The sequence below is a fragment of the Aulonocara sp. 'chitande type north' Nkhata Bay genome, linkage group LG20 (genome assembly GCF_057382095.1).
Source record: "Aulonocara sp. 'chitande type north' Nkhata Bay isolate Kocher_YH1m ecotype deep benthic linkage group LG20, A_spYH_male_GT1.1, whole genome shotgun sequence".
Lineage (NCBI taxonomy): Eukaryota > Metazoa > Chordata > Actinopteri > Cichliformes > Cichlidae > Aulonocara > Aulonocara sp. 'chitande type north' Nkhata Bay.
Window position 1 is genome coordinate 30,754,548 of NC_141363.1, and position 25,889 is coordinate 30,780,436.

Here is a 25,889-nt window from a genome sequence, read left to right on the forward strand (position 1 = left end):
CGATGAGTTCTGCTATGCAATCAGCTCAAAATTTTAAAGACTTAAAGTTTGTAGGAAATTTTGGAGGGAAAGAAATCGATGTTTCTTTCGTGTTTTTGAAGCCACTGCAAGAAATGGTGCAACTTAAGCACCAAATTCAGCTCGATGGTGTATTACAGTTTTTCTCAAATGTTAAAACACAAAAGCCAATCCTGTAACCCAAATGACCAGTAGTCTAAACACATTTACCAAATGTAGCCACCATATTCCAGTACCATAAACACATGTCACATGAAGACACAATTCACAAAACACAACCCTCTGTACTCATAAATCTAAACACATTTTTCCTTGCTAAAACACATGTTGCAAAACAACTCTGCTCATATTCTCAAATGAAAGCCCATGTGATGCAAAATGCTTGCCACAGTCACCAATCTTTGAACACAGGGAACACACCTGGCGTCATTCACTACACACAATGACTCAAAATTGAAGACACTTGTTGCTAATGCTGTACCCACATGTAAAAGGAAGTTCAGAGTGCACAGTATGCTGAAGAGTCCAAACAAACACAATGGATGAAGGCAGAGTCAGGGGAAGAGGAATTTGATGCAGAGGAGGGAGAAGAGCTGGCCCTGGAAGAAGAGGAGCAGGCCAATGAGGAAGAGGAGTTCAAATGAGAGGAGGAAGAGGAGCGACCAACGAGGAAGAGGAGAAGGCCAACATGGGAGAGGAGAAGGTCCAGGAGGGAGAGCAAGACAACCTCGCACCATCATTACGGACGAGATGCGAGCAACAGCTCAGCGACATGATGCCGCACAGTGATTGTGGTGTGTGTGTGGTGTGAATAACGTAAATAAAAAAACTTCACACCCTGTTCATGTTTTCAAGATTACTGTTGTGTGCAATAGATTCTGTTTTTGCATTGAGTTGTGTTACAGTAGTGTACGTACATGCAGGATTTTCTATAGATTTATACTACTCATATGAAACTCACAAATCTAAATGCCTAATCCTCTGCAGGGATCTACGACGATCCGTTACTGTACAGTTTATAAAAATATGCATTGGCAGTTATGAAACAAAGAACCTTCTCACAAATTGGGCATTGTGTTTTCAATAGTTTTGCTGTAGTGTGTAATGCTGTGTATAGTGTTTACAGTTTTGACAGCTTCGAGCTGCTCTCTTGGTGTGGGAGTTTGAGTTTTGCAGTGGGAAGGTGTGGTTGTGTTTATGTAGCTTTAGAGAAGGGTGTTGTGTTTAGACATTGGGGGACCTGGTGGTAACGTTTGTGACATGTGTTTTAGCATTTGAGAAAAACTGTAATGTTGAAACAGGCTGCTGTTAAAAGGGACTGTACCACCTCTGAGCACTTTTCACCCAGACATATTTAATATGTCATAAAAAGAGGAGTTCAGGTCAAATGTTAAATCTTTTAGCTTGCATCGGTGTCACATCTGCAGTCTAGAAAATGCTCCACACAGACGGTGATGGTGTTTATCAAAAGCACATTCATTCGATCTTTTGCGAGTTTATAATTTAAACTTCAAAATACATTTTGAAATTTGGCACATTCAAGGATCTAATTTAAAAAATCATGCGAAATATGATTACTGACATTCAATTTTTCATACCAAGCTTTACAGACACATACCTCTACTATAAATAATGCAAAGTGGTGCCTTAAGTAACACTTCAGATTGGGATATCTGTTGGGAAAGGTGATAAAGATCAGGCATATACACCATAAATACAACAATGCATCTGTACAGACCTGCTTAAAATGAACATAATCTGACCTGTAAAGTTTCTCATTGCAGAGATCACTTTACTGGTTAACCCTTGTGTGGTGTTTGGGTCCGTCGGGCTTGTTTTCAAAATCTCAACAAAAAAACCCAAACATTTTATCACGATTCAACCTCAGATTTTTCTCGTTTTCTGTGACCTATGAAATAACACATTTTCTATGACTTCCCATTGTGAAGTGTGCAGATGTTGTTCAACCAGAGCTAACAGTAATGTCTGCACGACATCAAATAAGAGTTTAAACCTTGCATCCTACTAAATAATCCTTATTGGGAGATTATTTCCTGATCTAAATTCTGTTCTAGATTCAGTAGTAAAAGATGAGCTGCACTGTGTGTGCCCAGGATAGACAGGAAAACACAGTATACGTGCATCAAGTGTAAGAAATACATATGCAACACACAGGAAAGCTCTGCCCCTCATGTGTTGCATAAACTGGCACGAATAAGATATTCCATTAGGGACTAAAAAAATAGACTAACATGAATCTCTTCACTTTCTAATTCAAGTAAATATCAAACTTTGGCAAACTTTGCTTCCTTTATATTTGTTCAAGGTACAGATGTTACGATTTTTCTTATTATATTTTGTTGTATGACTTTAAGATTAATGGTATTTTATTCAAACTGGCTCTAACAGAGGAAAATACCAAATATTTACTGTATAATATGTGGTATATGTTGCTTTAAAGCGGGATAAAGTAAACATCTGTTAAGTATTTCTTTGCATACATCACTCTCCACCATTTGGCCTTAGAACTGAAGAAGCTTCTCGGATGAGAGGTGAAACGTCTTCGCTTTAAAGCTTGCAAGCTCCTTTGACTACGATGACCTGGATGACTGAGAACCTTCACAGACATTTTGCATACATTTATATGGCCGTATTGATTTGAAAACTAAAAAATGCAGTGAATCCATCAGACCTGCAAGCACTAGCTGAATACACCACACAAGGGTTAATATGCCATTCAGTCTGGAATGTTTGGCCTCCAAGATGAATCTAACTCGCCAGCATTATTCATGTAGGAAAGGACATTTTAACTCTGAATGAAACTCCTCCTGTGCTGTGGTCTTATTTCAGCAGCTGCAGGTTTGTCATTTCATACACTTTTCAAGTAGAAAATAACAGACTATTTGTAAAAAGAGGAATCACGAGGTTAAGGGGAATTAGCCAACTGACATCTAAAGATGTTAAAGCAATACAGCACTGTTTTAATTCTGGACATAGCAAAAATGAACATCTAAACACTAGCAAGGTTAGGGAGGGTTACTAAAGGAATACTAATTCAAATACACTCCCCAGTCACTTCAGTATTTCATAAAGTGCCGATCTACTTGGACTTTTCTGCTAAACAATTTCTAGGATTTACAGAGAATGGTTGGAAAAAGATAAAATATCCAGTGAGCATCAGTTCTCTTGTTGATCATATGTTGGTGATAATTTGATATCTTGGTGATATGTTGTTGATGCCAGAGATCAGAGGAAAATGGCCTGATGGCTTCAAGAAGAAAGGACGGCAACAATAACTCAAGTAAGGACTTGTTACAACCAAGGAATGCAGAAGAGCATCTCTGAATACTACAGCAGCAGAAGACCACACTGGGTGTCACTCAAGTGCCCTATGTTTTGTATTATGTATTTATATATTTTAACTTAATTCATGATCTTTTCCCAAACATAACCAAAAACTAAAAGTAACATTTACATTTTAAAAATCCGCAAGTGCCAAGGTCTCAGAAGTGCATGAACCGCAGTCTTCTAGCTGACAAATCAGAGGCTGTTGTAGGCCTCTATTTTGGATCTGTCATGGTCCTGGGCCATGTTGGCCCAGTGTTCTTAGTTTCCTTGTATGTTTGTATTTTATTCCATGCTTCCCCTGCCCATTATGTCTAAGTTCTCCCCGTGCTCTCTTCCCCCTGTGTGCCCTCTATGTATTTATGAGCCCTCGTCCCCTTTCGTGTTTATTCCATGTCTCCCCTGCCTGTTACGTTGGTGTTCTACTCGTGCTCTCTCTCTCCTCCTGTACTTCCTGTTTCACCTCTCCCGTCAGTGTTCAGTTCACCCCGCCCTGTCTCGTTATGATTATCAGTGTCACCTGTGTTCCCCGTGTGTTCCCACTTCCCTCGTTAACCCTCTGTGTATTTCTGTGTGCGTCTCCCTCTGTTCAGTGTGACGTCGTCCCTCATGCTGCGTGGATTTCCCTGTGTCTCTCTCTCCGAGTGTTAGTTTACTTTTTCCAGTTTAGTTTTGTATTTCCTATGCCCTGCCTCTTCAGCAATAAAGCTGCCTTTTGAGTTCATTCCCTCGTGCCTGTGAGTCCTGCATTTTGGGTCCTCCTCCTGCCTGCCACACAGCCGAGCCTTGACAGTACGACGTCACCAGACATGGACCCAGCAGGCTCCTCCCGGGAAAGCGATTTGGCCCGCATCTTCGGCCTGTGGGAGCGAGTTTCCCACGCCTCGGACATTAAAGCCGTGTCCATTGGGATAAACGCCATCGAGGCTATTCTCAAAGGGAATCCCCATCTCCACGAGCTCTCAGGATTTTCGGGCCTACTGTCCAATCTGCAGAAAGCCAAGGAGACAGTACAAATTCGCGAGCTCGTCATACCGCAACAGCGACCGCCACAATCGGGAAACGTTTCCACGCTGCTGCCACTGGACTCCTCTCCATCCACCCTCCACTCTGACTGTCACTCACCCGCTGCTTTTCTCGCAGCAATGTGGTCGGAGGATGAGGAGCCGGCCGCGATCTCTCCGTCGTTGCCGGTTTCCTCCATCACCGCACCTCCGGCTTCCCGAAGAAAACGGCATTCACGCCGCCGACGCGCCACCCCACAGCCGGACATTCGGCCTTCTAATTCACCTGCTGTGGTGAGTGAGAACTCTGTGTCTTTTCCAGACATTATGACTGTTCATTCAGGGGCTGTGTTTTGTGTGGCGGAAGTCAATGCGAGCTGCTTATCGCCTGCGCAGCCCTTCACAGCTCCGTTAGCTCCCTCGCAGCCCTTCACAGCTCCGTTAGCTCCCTCGCAGCCCTTCACAGCTCCGTTAGCTCCCTCGCGGCCCTTCACAGCTCCGTTAGCTCCCTCGCGGCCCTTCACAGCTCCGTTAGCTCCCTCGCGGCCCTTCACAGCTCCGTTAGCTCCCTCGCGGCCCTTCACAGCTCCGTTAGCTCCCTCGCCGCCACCCTCAGTTCAGTTAGCTCCCTCGCCGCCACCCTCAGTTCAGTTAGCTCCCTCGCCGCCACCCTCAGTTCAGTTAGCTCCCTCGCCGCCACCCTCAGTTCAGTTAGCTCCCTCGCAGCCACCCTCAGTTCAGTTAGCTCCCTCGCAGCCACCCTCAGTTCAGTTAGCTCCCTCGCAGCCACCCTCAGTTCAGTTAGCTCCCTCGCAGCCACCCTCAGTTCAGTCTCCTGTGTCCCCGCTAGCTCAGCCATTAACTCCACCACAAGCTCCATTTTCACCTCTACCATCGCTTCAGTCATCAGTTCGGTCTGCCACTCAGTCGCCCTTAGCTCCATCATCCACACTACCACCTGTTTCCCTTCCACCCCAACCATCACTACACCCAGCCACTCAGGCTGCTACTCAGTCAGTCATTCAACCCATAGCCCTGCCGTTACCATACCCTGTAGCTGAGCCACTAGCCGTCCGACCCACAGCCACTTCAGCCACTCCTTCACCCGTTACACCTCCACTACAACCATCACTGCAGTCTCCAGTGTCCCCAGTGCAGTCTCCAGTGTCCCCAGTGCAGTCTCCAGTGTTCCCAGTGCAGTCTCCAGTGTCCCCAGTGCAGTCTCCAGTGTCCCCAGTGCAGCATCCCTTAGCACAGTCATCCACTCAATCACCAGCTCCACTTTCCCCTCAACTATCACTACCACCTCAAGCTCAATCTCCTGCGCACTCGCCTCTGGTTCATTCTCCTGTGAAGTCATCAACTCCACTGCCTACTCCACTCTCACCACCTCCGTTACAACGGACATCAGTTCAGTCCCCTGTGCCAGTGCAGACGCCCTCAGTTCAGTCCCCCGTGCAGTTACCTACTTCACCACCATCAGTAGCTCAGCTCCCACTCTCATCCGCCTCTCCAGTAGCTCAGCTCGCACCTGAACCATTGGCCCAGTCCCCGATAGCAATACGGTCTTCTGTTCGGCTTAACATTCAGCCAGGGGTCCCAAACCTCTCTGGCTCTACATCAGCTCCTGCTGGAAGCTCGGATGAGCTCATCCAGGACTCCGTGGCTCCCACGCCGCCATCTACCTCGTCCGCTGGGGGTTCCAGTGAGCCCGGCCAGCACCTCCTCGTCTCCGCTGGAGGGTCCGAGGGGCCCGTTCAGCCTCCTGTCTCCGCTGGAGGGTCCGAGGGGCCCGTTCAGCCTCCTGTCTCCGCTGGAGGGTCCGAGGGGCCCGTTCAGCCTCCTGTCTCCGCTGGAGGGTCCGAGGGGCCCGTTCAGCCTCCTGTCTCCGCTGGAGGGTCCGAGGAGCCTGTCCAGCCTCACGCCGCATCAGCTGGAGGGCCCGAGGAGCCTGTCCAGCCGCCATCTGCGACCGCTTCGTCATCGCCTGGGCCAGCCGCAGAGCCTTCGTCTGCTGCAGCCTCCTCAGAGCCTTCGTCTGCTGCAGCCTCCTCAGAGCCTTCGTCTGCTGCAGCCTCCTCAGCCTGTGCTTCGCCTGGTCCCGCCTTGACTGGTCCCGTCTCGACTGGTCCTGTGCCCACCGGGCCTCGGCCAGTACGCCTGACACTGGAGAGCCGCCGCCGCTGCCTTCCGCGCGGCCGGCCCCCGGACCTGCACCGTCATCGCCTGAGTGGCCGCCGTCGCCTTCCGCACGGCCGGCCCCCGGACCGCCTTCGCCTGAGTGGCCGCCGTCGCCTTCCGCACGGTCGGCCCCCGGACCAGCGCTGTCATCGTCGCCGCCGCCTCCCGCGCGGTCGGCCTCCTGAACTGCTCCGTCGTCTCCTTCGTCGCCGCCGTTGCCTTGCGCACGGCCGGCCTCCTGAACTGTTTCCACGTCGCTGCCGTTGCCTTGCGCATGGCCGGCCTCCTGAACTGTTTCCACGTCGCCGCCGTTGCCTTGCGCACGGCCGGCCTCCTGAACTGTTTCCACGTCTTCGCCGTTGCCTTCCGCATGGTCGGCCCCCTGAACTGCTCTGTGTTTGGGTTGTTTTCTTGGGCTCCGGTGTTTGCTGTGCTCTTCTTTTGTTTTCTGTTCCGAGCCCTCCGTCCTGGGCCCCCGCCGCCCGCCCTGGGTTGTTTTCTGTTTGGTTTTGTTTTTCTGTGTTTGGGCTGTCTGGAGCCAGCCCTTGAGGGGGGGGTACTGTCATGGTCCTGGGCCATGTTGGCCCAGTGTTCTTAGTTTCCTTGTATGTTTGTATTTTATTCCATGCTTCCCCTGCCCATTATGTCTAAGTTCTCCCCGTGCTCTCTTCCCCCTGTGTGCCCTCTATGTATTTATGAGCCCTCGTCCCCTTTCGTGTTTATTCCATGTCTCCCCTGCCTGTTACGTTGGTGTTCTACTCGTGCTCTCTCTCTCCTCCTGTACTTCCTGTTTCACCTCTCCCGTCAGTGTTCAGTTCACCCCGCCCTGTCTCGTTATGATTATCAGTGTCACCTGTGTTCCCCGTGTGTTCCCACTTCCCTCGTTAACCCTGTGTATTTCTGTCTGCGTCTCCCTCTGTTCAGTGTGACGTCGTCCCTCATGCTGCGTGGATTTCCCTGTGTCTCTCTCTCCGAGTGTTAGTTTACTTTTTCCAGTTTAGTTTTGTATTTCCTATGCCCTGCCTCTTCAGCAATAAAGCTGCCTTTTGAGTTCATTCCCTCGTGCCTGTGAGTCCTGCATTTTGGGTCCTCCTCCTGCCTGCCACACAGCCGAGCCTTGACAGGATCCATATTCTCAGGGTGTCCCATAAACCCCTTGCTGGTTTGTCAAGGCCCCAGTGGCAAAGGAGACCTTATGTGTAACACCGAGATTCAGGGCAGGGCAAAACAGCACTGAAGTACAAATAAGAACAAATTGATTTGGGAATTGGTCGCATGTCAAGAAGATATAGAAAGCTGTTAAAGTTGCATCCAAGAGTGTCTGAGATGACAGCATACACAACACGAGATAGTAATTAGTATGTTATTGCGTGGTTTGCATTATTTGTTGCTGAGCTTAATCTCCACGGAAAATATCTTAGTCATGGATTAGCTGGAATATTTCAAACAAACGGCGTATGTTGAAAAGACAAGAGACATTAATGCAGTGGGGCTTAGGGCAGTATTCTAGCAAAGTCCATCCAGTTAACAAACAGATGGATTGGCTGGTCATAGAAAATAATTTTTTACTGCTTACTAAGTTTTGTTTTTTTTTTCACTTAAAAATACAACTGCTGACTGCTTTGACCTCCACGGTGATCAGGCTAACAGAACAAATCATCATCAAAACAAAAAAAGCACACTTTTAGATAACATTTTTATGATCTACACAGTCAGTAGTGAAAACAGAGACAGGTGTTCACCTTGTCCCAATGCATTTTCTTTCAGCACAAATTCTTTGATGTTTTGACTCCAAATCTTGGATATACATATGTGTGTCAAAAGGGAACGGTTGGATTTATGCTGTTCCAGCTGTGTGTGGCTACAATGTGGTAACATCCAGCTCGGAGCGAAGTCCACAAACATGCCGAATGGCTACTTGTGGATGGTTATAAAACTCAGTCACTCTCCAAAGACACTGACGCTCAACTTTAAAGTCTAACACAAAAAAGCTTATGTTTGAAATAAAAATTACCAGTTCAAGCTGTAGTAAGGCTTAAAGTTGTCAAGTCACACATGCCATTTCGTCTATGTCACGGAGGAGCAGGGAGGACTCGGCGCAGACTGAAATCTCAGAAAAACAGGTTTATTTACACACTCCAGGTGCACTATATACAGGTGAAGGAGAAGGGGGCCAGGGTTCCCAGGGGTGCAGAGCGGGGTCGGGAAAAGCGTCCAGAGTCTCCAAACCAAACACGAGAAATCTGCATACAGAGAACAAGGGTTAGCACGGAACTTTCACGGACAGAGCTCAAAACTGGCTGAGGCTAAAGTAGCACTGACGAGCGTTATTCAATAGTCCAGCGGAGAGGTGCTCTCAGTCACTGCCTTAAGTAGCGGGAGCAAACAGGGTGAGGAGCCACAGGTGATTGCCTACAGGTGGTGGAGGCCGGGAGCTCACAATGAGCTCCGCCCAGGCAGCGAGCAGAGAGAGAGGAGAGAGAGAAAAGACTAAACATAACATGTAGCCACACAGGGCCAGCCGAGCAGGCACGGGGACCGTGACAGTACCCCCCCCTCAACGGGAGCCTCCCGGCGACCCACCAGGCTTACCCGGATACCGACGATGGAAGTCCCGGATCAACTCCTTGGCCAGGACAGCCGACCGGGGCACCCAGGACCGTTCCTCCGGCCCGTAGCCCTCCCAATCCACCAGGTACTGGAAACCCCGTCCCCGGCGCCGAGAGTCCATAATACGAGTGATGGCGTACACCTCCTGACCATCCACAAGCTGGGCGGGCGGAGGGGCCCTAAGAGGGGGGCACAGCGGGCTGGAGAGCACGGGCTTGACCTGAGAGACGTGGAAGACGTTGTGTATGCGCATATTGCGCGGCAGCTTCAGGCGAACAGACACCGGGTTGACAACAGAGTCAATTTCAAAAGGCCCAAGGAAGGTGGGCGCCAGTTTCTTAGACTCAGCGCGAATAGGTACAAAGCGAGTGGACAGCCATACCTTCTGACCCGCGGCGTATGCAGGGGCAGGGGTCCGACGGCGATCAGCGAGGGCCTTGTTTCGCTCCTTAGTTCGGAGCAGGGCCGCTCTGGTAGTACGCCAGGCCCGACGGCACCTTCGGAGGTGGTGTTGCAGAGAGGGGACCGCATGCTCGCCTTCAAGAGCAGGAAACAGCAGCGGTTGGTACCCCAGAGAAGCCTCGAACGGCGACATTCCCGTGGCGGACGACGTGAGGCTGTTATGAGCGTACTCAATCCACGGTAACTGGTCGCTCCAGGTGCCTTGATTGTGGGAGACAACACAGCGAAGGGCAGCTTCCAGCTCCTGGTTGGCACGCTCCGTCTGTCCGTTGGTCTGAGGGTGAAAACCAGATGAAAGACTAACCTTTGCGCCCAGGGTCGTGCAGAACTCTTTCCAAACCCGCGAGGTGAACTGAGGGCCTCTGTCGGACACGATGTCCTCAGGGATGCCGTGCAGCCTAAACACATGTGCCGTGAGCAGTTGAGCAGTCTCCAGTGCGGTCGGGAGCTTTATGAGGGCAACAAAATGCGCAGCCTTAGAAAAACGGTCCACAATGGGTAGTATTACTGTGTTACCTGAAGAGGACGGCAGCCCCGTGACGAAGTCCAGGGCGATGTGGGACCAGGGCCGGCCAGGAGTGGGGAGAGGCTGGAGCAACCCGGACGGCGGTTGGTTGGGACGCTTGTTTTGAGCGCACGTGGGACAGGCGGTCACATAGTCTCTAGTGTCTTTTATCAGGGAGGGCCACCAGAAGTAACGTTGCAAGAGGGAGATCGTGCGATGAAGTCCAGGGTGGCAGGAAAAGCGGGCGGTGTGACCCCACTGGAGAACACGTGACCTGACGGACGTGGGAACATAAAGCCGCCCTGGTGGGCCCGTCCCTGGGTCGGGTTCGGTGACTTGCGCCTCGAGGATTTGGGATTCAATCGCCCAAGTGACTGCTCCGAACACGCAGGAGGAGGGGAGGATGGGCTCAGGGTCAGGGTCTTTCTCTGTAACGGTGAACAGCCGGGAAAGGGCGTCAGGTTTTACGTTTCGTGACCCGGGCCTGTAGGTGAGAGAAAAGTCAAACCGTGAGAAAAACAGAGCCCACCTGGCCTGCCGGGAGTTGAGACGCTTCGCTGACCGGATGTACTCCAGGTTTTTGTGGTCTGTCCATACAATAAAGGGATGCTCAGCGCCCTCTAGCCAGTGCCTCCATTCCTCTAGTGAGAGTTTCACAGCCAGCAGCTCTCGGTCCCCGATGTCGTAATTCCGCTCCGCTGGTGTGAGGCGGCGAGAGAAGAAGGCACACGGGTGGAGTTTACCTTTAAAGCGCTGAGACAGGACTGCCCCAACCCCCGTCTCCGACGCATCCACCTCCACCACGAACTGTTGGTTGAGGTCAGGCTGTTGAAGGATAGGAGCGGTGGCAAACCTTTCCTTTAGGCAGGCGAACGCCTCCTGGGCTGGCGGGTCCCACTGAAACGACACCTTCGGGGAAGTAAGTCTTGTGAGAGGCAATGCGATCTTACTATGATCTTTAATGAAGCGCCTGTAGAAATTGGCAAAGCCCAAAAAACGCTGGAGCTGCAGGCGATTTGGGGGCTTGGGCCAGTCTAGGACTGTTTGGACCTTTGCCGGGTCAGGCTTCAGATTACCTTGAGCGATGATGTACCCCAAGAACGCCACTGAGTCTACGTGGAAGTCACATTTCTCCGCCTTCACAAAGAGTCTGTTCTCCAACAGGCGCTGGAGAATCTGTCTCACATGGACTTCGTGCTCCTTCACAGTCTTTGAAAAAACAAGAATGTCATCAAGGTAGACAAAAGCACAGCGGTTAATAAAATCCCTGAGGACATCATTGACTAGTGCTTGGAAAACAGCAGGGGCGTTCGTCAGACCGAAGGGCATTACCAAATACTCAAAATGACCAAGATGTGTATTGAATGCCGTCTTCCACTCGTCTCCCTTTCGAATCCTCACTAGGTGGTAAGCGTTTCTCAGATCGAGTTTGGTGAACACTGTAGCCCCTTGAAGTAGTTCAAAGGCAGAGGAGAGAAGGGGCAGCGGGTATTTGTTTTTGATCGTGATTCTGTTGAGGCCACGATAGTCTATACACGGCCGGAGGGTTTTGTCTTTCTTGCTGACAAAAAAAACCCCCGCACCCACAGGAGAAGAAGAGGACCGCATAATGCCCGCGGCCAGCGAGTCGGTGATGTATTTCTCCATTGTCTCTCTCTCAGGTTGGGTGAGACTATACAAGCGGCCAGAGGGAAGCGGCGCCCCCGGGAGGAGGTCAATGGCACAGTCGTAGGGCCTGTGGGGGGGGAGCATTTTTGCTTTGTCCTTGCTGAATACTGCTGCCAGGTCGTGATAGACAAAGGGAACAGCGAACAAATCGCACTCCTCTGTGGGCTCAACTGTGGTTAGCCGAGTGACCGGGGGGGTGGCAGTTTTAAGACAGTTCATGTGGCATTCCACACTCCACCCCGTAACACGCTCTTTCTTCCAGTCTATCTGGGGGTTATGTTGCACCAACCAGGGGTAACCTAACACAAGTGGTGCAAACGGTGTCTTGAACACGAAGAAGCTAATCCTTTCAGTATGGTTACCGGAGAGTGTGAGAGACAAGGGTTCAGTAATATGAGTGATGTCTGGCAAACGTTGGCCTGATAAGGCAGACACACGGAGCGGATTAGGCAAAGCTGTGGTAGCAACGTTCAGCTTTGTGGCTAGTGAGATATCAATGAAGCTCTGCTCAGCACCAGAGTCTATTAATGCAGAAAGAGGGTGAATAGCTGTCTGTATCATGAGCTTTGCGGGCAATGTTAAACGTGGATGGGAGTGTTTACCAGACAGGTCGCCCACCAGTACCCTCTCCATTACTGGTGGGCGCGCTCTTTTGCCAGAGCCGGGCAGGTGGAGATAAAGTGACCCTTACGGCCGCAATACAGGCACTCACCAGCGGAGAACCGACGCTGACGTTCCGCGGGTGAAAGGCGGGAGCGTCCTATCTGCATCGGCTGCTCTCCTTCCTCGCTCCTGCTGTACTCACGGGCTCCTCGTGACTCGGGGGAAGGGTCTCTTGTTGCCCGCGGCTCCCGCGGTGCGTGCCTCCGCACGCTCCGGCGCGCACGCAGCCGATCATCCACCTGAATACACAGCGACATAACAGCCTCCAGAGATTGAGGGAGTTCACGCATCATTAATTCGTCCTTTAGGTCGTCATTGATGTTGTTTAGTAACGTGGTCCTTAATGCCTCCTGCCCCCACTTTGTTTGCGCTGCCAGGGTCCAAAAATCAACAGAATAATCAGCCATGCTGCGCTTACCTTGTTTAAGGTTGAGTAAGCGGTGACCGGCGGCTTCTGTGCTGGAGCCCTTATCAAACACAGCCTTAAACTTGGAAAGGAAGTCAGCATACGTAATTACAGGGTTTGCTTGAAGTTGAGCCTGCGCCCAGGTCAAAGCACGGTCACGTAACAGCTGAACGAAATAGGCGATCTTGACCTCATCGCTAGAAAAGACATGTGGCAATTGGCGAAAATGCATAGCGCACTGCATCAAAAACCCCGCGCACTTCCCCAGCTCCCCCGTGAATGCCTCAGGTGTGGGCAACAGCTTATCCAAAGACACAGAGGAGAGAGGTGGTGCAGCAGCGCTTGCAGCAAAGCCTGATGTTACCTGAGGAGATGAGGCAGAGGCTGGGCGCTCCGGGGGGCTCGCCTCGGGGGGGCTCGCCTCTAGTGGTGTTCGTTGGGCGACGGCCAGAGCCAAGGCGGCCACCTCTCCACTGAGCCGGACTAACATCTGCTCATGCCGGTGTAGTAGCTCCTCCAAGGTGATCGGGGCCGGGGCCGAGGAAGCAGAGTCCGCTGAGTCCATGGTTGGCTGGACTATTCTGTCACGGAGGAGCAGGGAGGACTCGGCGCAGACTGAAATCTCAGAAAAACAGGTTTATTTACACACTCCAGGTGCACTATATACAGGTGAAGGAGAAGGGGGCCAGGGTTCCCAGGGGTGCAGAGCGGGGTCGGGAAAAGCGTCCAGAGTCTCCAAACCAAACACGAGAAATCTGCATACAGAGAACAAGGGTTAGCACGGAACTTTCACGGACAGAGCTCAAAACTGGCTGAGGCTAAAGTAGCACTGACGAGCGTTATTCAATAGTCCAGCGGAGAGGTGCTCTCAGTCACTGCCTTAAGTAGCGGGAGCAAACAAGGTGAGGAGCCACAGGTGATTGCCTACAGGTGGTGGAGGCCGGGAGCTCACAATGAGCTCCGCCCAGGCAGCGAGCAGAGAGAGAGGAGAGAGAGAAAAGACAAAACATAACATGTAGCCACACAGGGCCAGCCGAGCAGGCACGGGGACCATGACAGTCTAGGCTGATAGTAAAAATAAAGGTGGTTACGCATACAGCCCATGGACATATATGATATCACAGTAGCTACAACCATCTTTTATTTACAGTATATGGTTACATACTTGCTGGTGGCTGTAAATCTCAGTTTTGCTTCTATGGAAAACATGAAGGTGCCTTTGTGCTATTTGCTATTTACAAAAAATGTAGGTGACACTCCGCATGTTATGCATCACCAACACAGCTTATATAATGCAGTTTTAGTATAGCCAGTGTTTAATCACTAATAAATATAATCAAACCCTTGATGTGAAAGAGTCATTCATGGTTGGTTTAATCTAAATCTGTCAGTGATTCAAACTGTTACTTTCAGCATATTACAAAAGCATAATTTAGAACAGTAAATAGCTTTCTTTTATACCTACTGTATCACATCATATTTGTGTTTTTTTCCCCCTTTTGTTCTTTCTTGAAGCGTATAACCAGGCGGTACATTATATCACGGCTAATTGGTACCTTCAGATCAGGTACAGAAATTACTGCTCACTTTGCTGATTCATACTGAATGAATGATTTAAAGTCACTGATTACATTCTTGGTTCATTTCTTTTATCACATTTCAAATGCACTCGAGAATATACATTAATTAGCAACTGTATTTCTTCTCATACTGCTGCAACAGTCTGCACTGAACCTGACCGCCTTAACTTAACTGATTATTTCACTCTTCTGTTGGTTCAAACTTTTAGTGCCTGAAAGTTTGCGTGTTGTGCTTCCTGAGTAATTGTGTATCTTTTGATATATTAGACATTACATGTGTTAAAGGCCCATGTTTGAGTAGATTTTGAGCCATGTACATGCATCACTGTCCTTCTGAAATATTAACATGTAAGCTGCACAAAGCTTGTCATTATTATTTTGATTCTAACTTCTGTTTTTAGGAGTTCAACCAAATCATCTCATATTTATGCATATCCATGTCAGGAGCAAAAGAAAGACATGCACTGGAAGCACTAAATCTATTCAAATCAATACGAAAAAAATTAATAACACTAACAGCTAATGGATTTTTAAAAAAAACTACGAACCAAACTGCAGCAAGAAAATATTTTGCACTGATTCTATTTTAATTCTGAGTGGTATTGTATTTGCCCTAGTTGGTAGAGCCACATAGAAATAGCCAGATTCATGCACTCTGCATGTTACAATGCAAACATCATTATCAAACCTGAAGCATGACAACCTGAAACAGCATTATAAACTCACAAGATTGCTGTATGACAAAGTTTTGCTGACAAAATCAAATTTTCACAACAGTGTTTACCCTAGTTCTGTGCACATGCTGATTAAATCATTCAGCTCTTTAAACCTGTTTACACAATCAGCTGCTTCTTGCTCTAACCTTTGTTACTTTCCAACATGCCAATCTACCGGCCAAATGCCACAGATTACTGAACAGGCCACATGGAACCTTTGGCACGTTCATCTATCACACAGTGGATTTAGTTCCTGAAGATACTACATCTGAGTAGTAACTCAAACTGTGGGGAAACTTGCTGCTCCTATTTTTGAGACTAGCAGCTGTTAAGGACTCACACTGATAAGAGAGGATATATTATTCTCATTTTCCTCTCTATATTTTCATTCTAATGACTCTGGAGTAGATCTGCATGATTCACATATGTACTAACAGTTTATGTACCCCATCAGTTCATTTTAGCTCTTTTCTGTCTTTAAGTCCAGTTTTTTCCTTTTGGCCAAGTTACGAAAGCCTGCAGAGGGGCAGTGACCAGTTCTTGTGAGGTGTCCTGCTTGTACATTTTGGGCAACGAGAGGATTGTACAAAGATGGCATCCATGATGAGATGGCATGGCCACAGCAGAAAAACATTTAAAAGCCTAGCAGAAGTCTGACGCCTGAGTTTTGTGCACACGGGTATTAGGTTTACCTCTTTATTTGAAACTGCTGCCACAGTCAGTATGAACATGTGCATCACTGTAGCTGCCTTTGGTCATTGTTTCTGCTACTGCTATGATCACAAGTTTTTTCCTCCTTGTGGCATCAATACAAATCAGTTTTATGTAATAGGACAACATTAAACATTTCATTCCAGCTCTAATTTAGTATGGTCACTGCACTTTGAGGACTCAGTGTGAAAGATGCATTCATATGTTAGTGAACACCTTGGTGCATATGGAGAAGAGACTGGAGGGCTACTTTTGTCTTTCAGAAACCATTGCATTCAACTTAAAGGCATCTTCTAGAAAAGCTGGTGAGTGAGCACTGCGGAAATACTGTTTTTTTGAACTCGATCATGATGCATGTTCTTAAATAGCTGTAGACATGCGTTTGACAGCTGAGACCACACAACTCACTTGTGAATTGGTTCTGTTCCTTTTGCAGCACTCATTTAAGCATTTTGTGTTGACTTATTACAGAGTACGGCTGCGGCACCTTTAAGGGGGGCGAAAGGGACTCTAAAGTGGGTCAGAGTAAAAATATCTTCAACAATTATTCATGGGACCCCGCCTATCTCTACCATACCTCCACCCTGTGAAAAATCTGCATTGCACTGCAGTGAGGGGAGACAAAATGGAGGGAAAAAGAGATATGGCGCGAGGGGAACCGTGGAGGATGGAATTTCGGGATAAAGAGACCAAACACAGAGTCAGGAGCGAGTACTTTGTTTAGTTCTTTTGGCTCGGCTTGTGATGAAACGTGGGTGCAATAGGCGATATGCAACGTACAATGTGCAAGCTGCACTTGACAAAGATTTCCTTTCATGTTCAATGCTAAATTTTGCCAACTTTTGCTCTGTCATCATCAGAAAAGATCTTCCCAAACACTAACATTGTACCCGCCATTTCAGCTGACTCCTAAGACTGACTGAATTAAACATTTACCACACCGACCACAGCGATCTCGTGCTAACTAACTTCCTGTCAATTCTAAGATGAAAATAGAGAGGTTTGAATTGGGGAAAGGCTTTGCAAAGCGGAAAGTTTTGCGAAATCTCTCTGATTGGGCAGGTACAAAGTGTGTCCGGTGATTTGTGACAGCGTGGGGATTTTTGGAGACTCTGGATTGTGTGCTTAAGGTTGAGTGAGACTAAGACTTTTGGGTTTGTTTCATGAGTGCCTTGGCTGAAAGCATCACGACCGGAGCAATGAATAAAATAAAGAGCTCTAATTATTTGTGCAAAAGAAGAAGAAGAAGAAGAAACTAGATTCCAGTGCAGCAGAGGGGTGTCATGGCTGCCAGGTCCCTGCAGGTCTGCACTGTAAATCCACACATTAATCAGAGTCGGCAGGGAGAGATCAAAGGAGCCTGTTCCATCTTTACTCAGAGCAGCACTTTGATGTGTGCATGTGTGTGCGTGTGTGTGTGTGTGTGTGTGTGTGTGTGTGTGTGTGTGTGTGTGTGTGTGTGTGTGTGTGTGTGAGAGAGAGAGAGAGAGAGAGAGACAGAGAGAGAGATGGGGAGTGAATCAGACAGAGAGGGAGCAGGGTTGAAAGACAGCCTGAAAAGAAAACTCTCATCCTGCTGGGGTTTGAGATACAATCAAGACCTGGTCTAACTTTGAATATCAGCACCTGTTAAGACTAAAAAGAGAAGAAAAAAAAATGCTCCCGCTCACTGCATGCACGGGAGTCTACAAAGAGCAAAATTAGCGCACATCATGATGACAGCGTGAAGCCAACACAGCCGTGTGTATAACATGGATGCTCGCGTCCACACGTCTGCATGCATGCACATATAAACGCATTTGCCTACGTGCTTTGCCGCGTGCATTGTTCCTGTCAAATGTGACCGCCGCCAATTTCGGTGCAATGGAAAGTACTTTCCTGCCCCATGGTGGTCCTCCCCTGTCACTGCAGCGTAAGCCCTTCTCCCTTCCTCGCAGCAGACACTGTCACAGAGGATGGTGGTACGCCACCATCGCTTGGCAGCTGAGCCTGCAGTTGCCATGGCGACACGGAGCTGCAGCAGAGGCTTTAAAAGCATCATGTATTAATAGTTGGTGTGTTGACACTTTTTGTGCTTCTTCCATTCTCTGTGAAGCGGGAGCTTTTAGTGCCCAGTCCTGCTTGGAGAAGGTGAGGATTCTGTGTAGTGCTGTTAGCCGAACACTTGGGGATCTGATCTCAGTGAGCAGAGAAGTGCAGTACTGCCATTGCTGTATCTACTTACAGTACAAGGCTACGTTTCACTAACACTCTAGATCCTTAGTCTTAAAGTTAGTGATATTATTAATGCTCTGTGTACACCTTAGAGCTCTGCTTTTGTTTAGATGCTGTTTGCAAAACCCCTTTAAAATAAGCTTCAGTAGTTAGATTGACATGAACATTTGTGCGGTAGAAATAGCATAATCAAATCACACAAAATAACTCAAGAAATGACCAAAACTTTCTTTACAGACAGACCGTTTCTTTTCTGTTGTAATATGTCTAGGGTATTCTTTTTTTTTTTTTTTTTTTCAATTAATGGACGTCTCTGCCATCTGCTGGCAGAAACTAATACTGAAAAGGTGAATTTCACATTAAGTTTGAGAATTAGATTTAACAAACTATGACGTGATGTAACGCCCACCCTTAATCATCAGAGTAAACCTGGACTATGTAGTGTTTGAAGTCACACACGTGAATAAATTGTAATATAAAATGAGGTTTTCACCTACAAAAAATATGTAAATAGCAACAATAAAAATAAAATCAAACCCACACTGAGAGGTTTGTGATCAAACACCTCGCTATTCTCTGTGTGATATTAAGAATATATAACTAGAAAGCATATTAATATTTCTATGGGAAGGATATTGTAGAATTTGTTTGTTATCATGAAGCTACATGTTTGCTACAGCCTTCAATCTTTTGTATATGGAAAATCTTTATAACCTGTTGTGCTTTATGTTATCTTTTTACCTGAGATATTTTTATGTGTCTCGCTAAGCACTGATAACAAAATTAATAACAGATTATTCCACAAAGCTGCTGCATTTTCAGAGTTATGGCATTGTGCATGGTGCTTACTGTCACACTGTCATGACTTACTTTTTGTCATTACAGTTTCCAAAAAGCTGTAAGACTGTAAAAATGTAAATAAAAACACAATAAATTGTTTTGGAAATGATTACAACTAGGGGCGAAGACAACATATCAGATGTTGGTAGACAGAAATGTGTTATTATTATTTTGGTATATGCTTATTTTCAATTTGATTGAAAAAGAAGGATGTCATATTTACCGATGTTTTGTGCTACCTCCTCTTTAAATGCACTCTGTAAGCAAATGAGAACTGAGGAGACTAGTTGCAGTTTTGAATACAAAATTGTGTGAGAGCTGTGTCTGTTTCTAATGTTACCTGGGAGCCTGAAGACATTTCCTGTCCTTTCAGTGTCAACTGCTTGCCATTGTGATGTGATGTGATTTCAAATTCCTGAATTCTTTGGAATCAAAAATGCATACCTATGCAATCTTTTATATGTGAACACCTTTTTCATTTTCTTTACTTTTGAGAGATTCAACCCAACTGGTATGTACTTTCAGGTCCAATCATTTGCCTATTTAGTTATCAGTATTCATCAGGTGTACACAACGATTTCAGTCGTTTTTGTTGATTTGTGGCCCCTCAACCTTTCTGATACACGCTGCTGGCATCAATGGGTTTTTTTTTAATGGAGAAAGAAAGTTGGAGCAAAACAATAAAATGTGTTAGTTTCAACAGTCTATATATTCTCCTTATTCTGTTGGATATGAAATAATTTTAATCAAATAATCTTGTCATTTGAAATCATTGTGTGCTATCATGGTTGGCACAGTGGTTAGCACTGCTGCCTGAAAGCTTTTCTGTATAAAGTTTGCATTTTCTCTATGTGTCTTCACATATTCCCCAACATTCTCCAACAGTCCAACATGCTTTATAGGTTAATCTATAAACTGACTGCGGGTTTAAGTGGTTGTCTGTTTCTGCAATTGACTGATGACCTGTCCAGGGGGTACCCTGCATTCTTTTACCGCAACTTTTTAAGAAACTTTTTTGTATTATGTTAGGTTGTCTTATTTTAGACCGCATCTGCCACTTGTCAAATCACACCAACAATAATTCAGTTAAATGTTTCAAAATTCAGTGAAATCAGTTGCTTCAGGATGTCAGAGCAATAGGTTGCCACACAACTACCACACAACTAAGTCATTATACATCAACTAGTAGTAATTGTGTCAAATTCGATTCAACAGTAATTCCTAATCCAAAGGAGTGGAAATACAAAAAAGCACATTGAGATAGTGTACCAAGAATGACTAAGACATGTAGTCCCGTGGACAGACTCAAATGTCCCATCTTTTAAGCCCCTGAATAGCACCGAAGCATTACAGTTTTACTGAGAGACCTAGACAACGTCTAATGCTGTGCTTCCAAGGGGCCATTAACCACACACATAACTCCACTCATGGTGCATTATCTATTTTCCACAACAACAACTGTACATCTGCAGTAACAAAACTAAAAACACCACAGCAGATGCAATAAACACAGTTCTCTTAAACTTAGCAACAAAAACAATGTTCACAGGGCTTGAGGGAAGTTTATCTAAGCCATTATAATAATACAATATATCAAACACGTGCTAATAATTGCATTTGCACACGATCAGAATGTCACACTTTCTCTCCCCATGAAATGAAGGTGCAAACTGCTGTGACTGAGCTTTTCACATACAGTGAATCATTGTGCATCATGAAGATCAAACATCTAAGTGTCTAACTGAAGTATGAGCCCCTGGAAGTATACACTACTCTTCAATGCAGGTATACTACGGGCATCTTCAAGAGTACTGCGTATATATATATATATATATATATATATATATATATATATATATATATATATATATATATATATATATATATATATATACCTCGTCAAGCTGTCGCACTAGAGCATTTTTAAGGCATCTCCACAAGGTGGCACCATCACCTAAACAAAAATATACACTAACATAGGGGGAGCTGAATGTACAGTGTATGGCTTTAGTGAGTTACGGGAGGCTTCACCGTGGTGTAATGCTCTACAGTGAACTCAGAGTGGCACCGTTATCTCAGCTATCAACTTAGTGACAGTCAGGACACCTGTTCCTCATCCTCAGGAAGTGTCTGACTTGCACTCTAACACCTACAGATATAATGACGTTTTAATTCTGATTATCGTTTGGTATATAATTGTATTACAAATCTTTATTTAGCAGATTTAGCAGATATTTAGAGATCTCAAGTTGACGCTGAGCTATTTTCTTTAAATTCTATCAAAGCATCCTATTGTCTCTTCTTGCAAAGAAGAGTATTGGCCTTTAATATTATCGCAAATTGTGACGATTTTCATGACATTTGGTTACTGATTCTTTCACTAATCACTGACTGGATAGTGTAAGGGGCTGTAACACCTGATGTCTGAGTGTATCTGCCCACGAGCTTTTGTTGGTGCTGATAGCAGAGTGCAGGTGAACGGCGGTCAGGAGGACTGTGGGTTCATTGTTAGGACTATCAATCAGAGAAGGCTGCACAATTGAAACTGATGCCCAAAACTGTCACTGCACTGTCAGCTTGTCTATCTATCACATTCACTTCAAAAAGCAAAACGCTCGAACCTGGAGGTCACATTCCCAAACCTCACAAAATGTCCTTTACCTGATCCCTCACTATGTTTCTGATCTAGACTTCTTCAGATAGGTGAGTCCTTTTTCTCCAACGACCTAGTCGTATGTTAAGGCTTGAGCTCTTCTTCATTTGTGCATTTTAAATGCCTAAAAAAAATCCTACAAATACCTCCAACTTCAAGTTTATTTAAAATATCGGAAAGAACAGTTTTGTTAAATTTGTATTTATTCGTGGAGAGTGCCGGCATACACGCGGCTGTGTCAGTTTGTGTTGCATTTATCGCTTTGTGATTGAAATTGGGAGCAGACCTGCGCTCTTCCTGAGTTAATTAAAACGCCCCCCTGATTGGACGGGCAGATAATCCCGACGGGCCTCGTGCTCCTACTAACTTGCAAGCAGGGCAGAGCGCCAGTCACAATCTGCCCAAGGCGAGGGAGGGCAAGAAAGACGCGCGAGAGGAAACCGACCGTACGAAAGGGACACGAGCGCTCCGGTCTCAACGAGCACAGTTAGAGAAGTGTTGTTGAACGTGGGCTATGCGCGCAACAAGGGGGGAGCGCAGTGTACAGAGGAGGTGAATGCATGTAGAAGCTTCAGATTCACAGCCTCCTTCTTGAAGAGTCACTGCACTGACAGAGGAAAGGAGTGAAGAAGGAGAGGAACTCCTTGGAAACAGCAACTCTTGGAGAGAACTACGCGAGAACACGCTACTGTTTCCAAAACAAAAGCTAGGATAAAGGATAAGGATAAAGGAAGCGCGGTAGACTTTTCCTGGTCAAAACCTGCTCTGGAAGAGAAAATGAATGCCAACGAAGAGAATCTGCTCAAGTCCATCAGCAACGACGCGCTCCTCGACCTGACGCAGCGCTACGGGCAGTCAGCCTTCGGGTTTGGCGCTGGCCATGGTGCTGGAAGCCCCGGCCGGTACCCGCTTACACCTGCCACTGATTTCCTCTCCGGGCAGACCGCGAAGTCCAACGAGAGCGGCGGGGAACACACGAGCGACGACGAGGATGGCTTCGACTCGCTGGAGTCCCGGAAAAGGGGCTCGTCATTTGGGGACGACAAGCCCGGAGGGGCCCTCGCTAAGAAGAGCAAGGAGCAACGGTCCCTGCGGCTCAGCATCAACGCCCGCGAGAGAAGGAGGATGCACGACCTGAACGACGCGCTGGACGGCCTGCGCGCCGTTATTCCCTACGCCCACAGCCCCTCGGTGAGAAAACTCTCCAAAATAGCCACTCTCCTCCTGGCCAAGAACTACATCCTCATGCAGGCGCAGGCTCTGGAGGAGATGAGGCGGCTGGTGGCGTATCTGAACCAAGGACAGACCATAACCTCACCGATCCCCACCGCCCTGGCACCCTTTGGACAGGCTGCCGTATACCCCTTCTCGGGTTCCGCACTCGCCACCTGTGCCGAGAAGTGCACTACTTACTCTGGGGCACCGTCGAGTCTCTTCAAACACTGTAACGACAAGCCTTGATTTGCTTTAACTCTCTTTCCTGAACTTTTAGCCTACCTATACTGCACCCGTGTCGGTCTCTCACCCACCCTAGTTATTTTAAAACCATTCTGTGGAAAAAAAGAAGAAAAAAAAAACGACTTTAGTCTAATGCATAATCTTAAGATATGGTTAAGTGAGCATATTGCAAGGTTTCATCCAGATTTAACTGACGCTACATAGAAACTGAACTGCTTAGGCCTTCTTATAGGATGACGTCCCTGTTACTTTGTCGCTTGTACTTTACAAACACTTACAGGCCATGTCCAAATTTGGGTAAATTTGAGAAAGCTTTTGTTATCAGCTCATTTGTAATCTATGCAACATTCAGTAACAACAACACGAAACGACGAAACGGGACCCAATGCTACAACATTTAGATTTGAAACCGCAATTAAGGCTTCCCCCGACTGACTATATGATGCTATGTGGGAGATAAAAAACACAACTTTATGTGATTCTGACTGATATTTTCTGATACCATGTGTTGACAGGTTTGTTTTTATTTTACGTTACTGCACATTTCTCATGATTGTATTGTACAACTTAAAAAAAAAATCACTTGCTTCAAGCCCGGTTATCTTAATGGTTATATGACTACAGCCTATCAACTGAAGAAGCGTTTTGGTTGTGTTGCAACATGGATTTCATATATTGTTTATATGTCTTTATAATTAAAACACATATCTATGCTCGGACTCGGTTTGCTTCATTTCAACAACAACGCCACAGCTTTAAAACAGTTTTACACGAGACACACCGCTGACATGATATTTAAACTTCAGGCAGTGTAAAAATACACACTTTACTTAATTTAAAATTTCAAAATTTTCAAATGCATTCTGTTTATATTTACGTTCCGGACACAATGCCGTGTTTTTTAGGAAACCCTGAAAAAACTGACACACTTTTAACGCATCTATTTTTCAAGGCAAACAAATGGGAGAATAACGGTGCATTGTAGCCACAGACAAATTTTATATGTGAAAAAGAAAATAAAAACTATCACGCTGCTAACATGATCTCTACTTCTTACCCTCTGAGTTGAACCCCCCACTCACCCCGCAAAAAATGAGTTGGCATTTTTCTGTTCTTGCATTTCAAGCCTTTGACATGAAGAGATGGGTCTAAACGAGCTCAGTGGGGCTGGTGAGGCCTGTTTGGCACGCAGTGGGGTCGGTGGCGCTGAAGGGAAGTACGCAAGAGCCGCCCGGGGCACCCAGGACCTGTCTCTGGTTATTTGGGTGATTGTATGCTTCCTTGGCGGGCTCTTAAAGCCTGGACAGCTATTAACACGATTTCTGCTCCTGTCTCTTTGGTAGACAATTCACTGAACGTTACAGGGCCAGCTCCCCTTTGCAGGTTGGGCACTGGATGAATTTAGAGCAAAGTATATACATATTTAAAAAGAAAATATGCTTGGTATTTGTACTGGTCAGAGAGAAGTGATATTCACATTCCTGAAAACAAGCATTTGTCTTTGTTTTTGATCATCTCTAACTGTCTGATAGTATCTCTGTTTGGCACACTAATAACAAGTCCATGTTATCGCTAAGTTTACATATCAGTGGTTTATTATTTCTCTTTTTAGTTATAGTAGTGTACATATGTTAATGTAAATAGTCAGATTTCCATTTGTGGTTTTGGGGTGTAAATAAAAAACATCTAACGTCACAAAATATATTACATATTTAACCTATTGATCTGGAAATTAACACTGAACAAAGATCCACACAGTAGTAGTGGATTAAACAACGCTTCCATTAGACTGATTACAATTGTAAACCGTTAGGTAAATGTGCTCTTTTTCAATCACCACCAGCCTGAAAAGTACTTTGATTTGTAAGAAAGAACTTAGAAAAAATGAGTAATACCAGAATAAATGTTGCCTTTAATCTCACAGGTGCTTTTCCTACACTGACATATTCACACTCATTTGTGTTCTTTCTACTTGCTCCGATGAATACATTAAACCAGACATTTGTTCTTGAGCAGTCTGGTAAATCTAGTCAGAGACTAAGTGATCCACCACAGTGTGTCTCTCTTACAATTTAGATACATGTCACAACAACAGGCCACCCATGGCATCTTAAATGGGACCTTTGATGACACATGCCTTGTCTGAGGCCCCGTGAGACAGTTAGGACAGCGGAGATGAAATGTGACAAATGCTGCCAATGATGTGAGGACTCTGGCCCTGCGCTTCATCAGTCCCTGTGCAGCCTAATAGCCATAAATGAGACTGTTGCTTTTTGTGTACCGATGGTTGGGTGGTCACTGTTCCTCCCTATAGGCCTCAGATGTCGAGCTAAAGAAATATATGTTATATTTTGGCACCTTATTATCTTAATGGCCATCAGCGTGCATAGTGGTAGTGTGTTATTTGACATGTTGGCTATACATTAAGACAGATTTGCGGTCTTGCTGGTCACATGATGGTGTTCCCCGATGCTTTAGCCAGTCAGCAGTGAATGAAGTGTGTTTTAAATAATCATTTATCTTCATTTTTCTGTATAACGAGGGCACTTTTGTGTGTTTTACAATTTTCGTAAATGTAAATCAGAATCTGAAGATGTGGGAAGTGGCAAACATTCCTTTTTCTTGTTGTGCAACATGTTGACTGCTCATTTAATTTGCTGATAAATGGACTCAAATTAAATAACTGTTCTTAATTATCCATGTAATAAATTGATAATTACATGGATAATTCATGTGACTTAAAGTAAGTGTCTAATGCAATATCAGAAAGTACAATTTGGTGTTTAAAAATATTAAAATTGAGAGAAATGTACATATCTTTTTTCATAACATACAGTAAAAAAAAGAAAAGAAAA

The 25,889-nt window shown here is 46.1% G+C and overlaps 2 protein-coding genes across 2 annotated transcripts; both read left to right on the forward strand.

Moving 5' to 3' along the window:
• Positions 1–4,172: 4,172 nt before the first annotated feature.
• Positions 4,173–7,426, forward strand: LOC147305924 (uncharacterized). Its single transcript, XM_086278945.1, has 2 exons — positions 4,173–4,661; positions 5,271–7,426. Exons 1-2 carry the CDS (start codon positions 4,173–4,175, stop codon positions 7,095–7,097), a joined length of 2,316 nt encoding a protein of 771 aa, XP_086135071.1. The 3' UTR covers positions 7,098–7,426.
• A 14,532-nt stretch (positions 7,427–21,958) lies between these two features.
• On the forward strand, positions 21,959–23,746 carry bhlhe23 (basic helix-loop-helix family, member e23). The gene has a single exon (XM_086278583.1). The coding sequence runs from the start codon at positions 22,354–22,356 to the stop codon at positions 23,035–23,037; it is 684 nt and encodes a 227-aa protein (XP_086134709.1). The 5' UTR covers positions 21,959–22,353; the 3' UTR covers positions 23,038–23,746.
• Positions 23,747–25,889: the final 2,143 nt, after the last annotated feature.

What these genes read in the sequence shown, in the direction of transcription:
- LOC147305924 (XM_086278945.1), top strand. Translation starts at nt 4,173, where the DNA reads ATGGACCCAGCAGGCTCCTCCCGGGAAAGCGATTTGGCCCGCATCTTC. An exon ending in CTTCTAATTCACCTGCTGTG is followed by an intron (nt 4,662 to 5,270) that starts GTGAGTGAGAAC and finishes CCATCGCTTCAG; the next exon opens with TCATCAGTTCGGTCTGCCAC.
- bhlhe23 (XM_086278583.1), top strand. Translation starts at nt 22,354, where the DNA reads ATGAATGCCAACGAAGAGAATCTGCTCAAGTCCATCAGCAACGACGCG.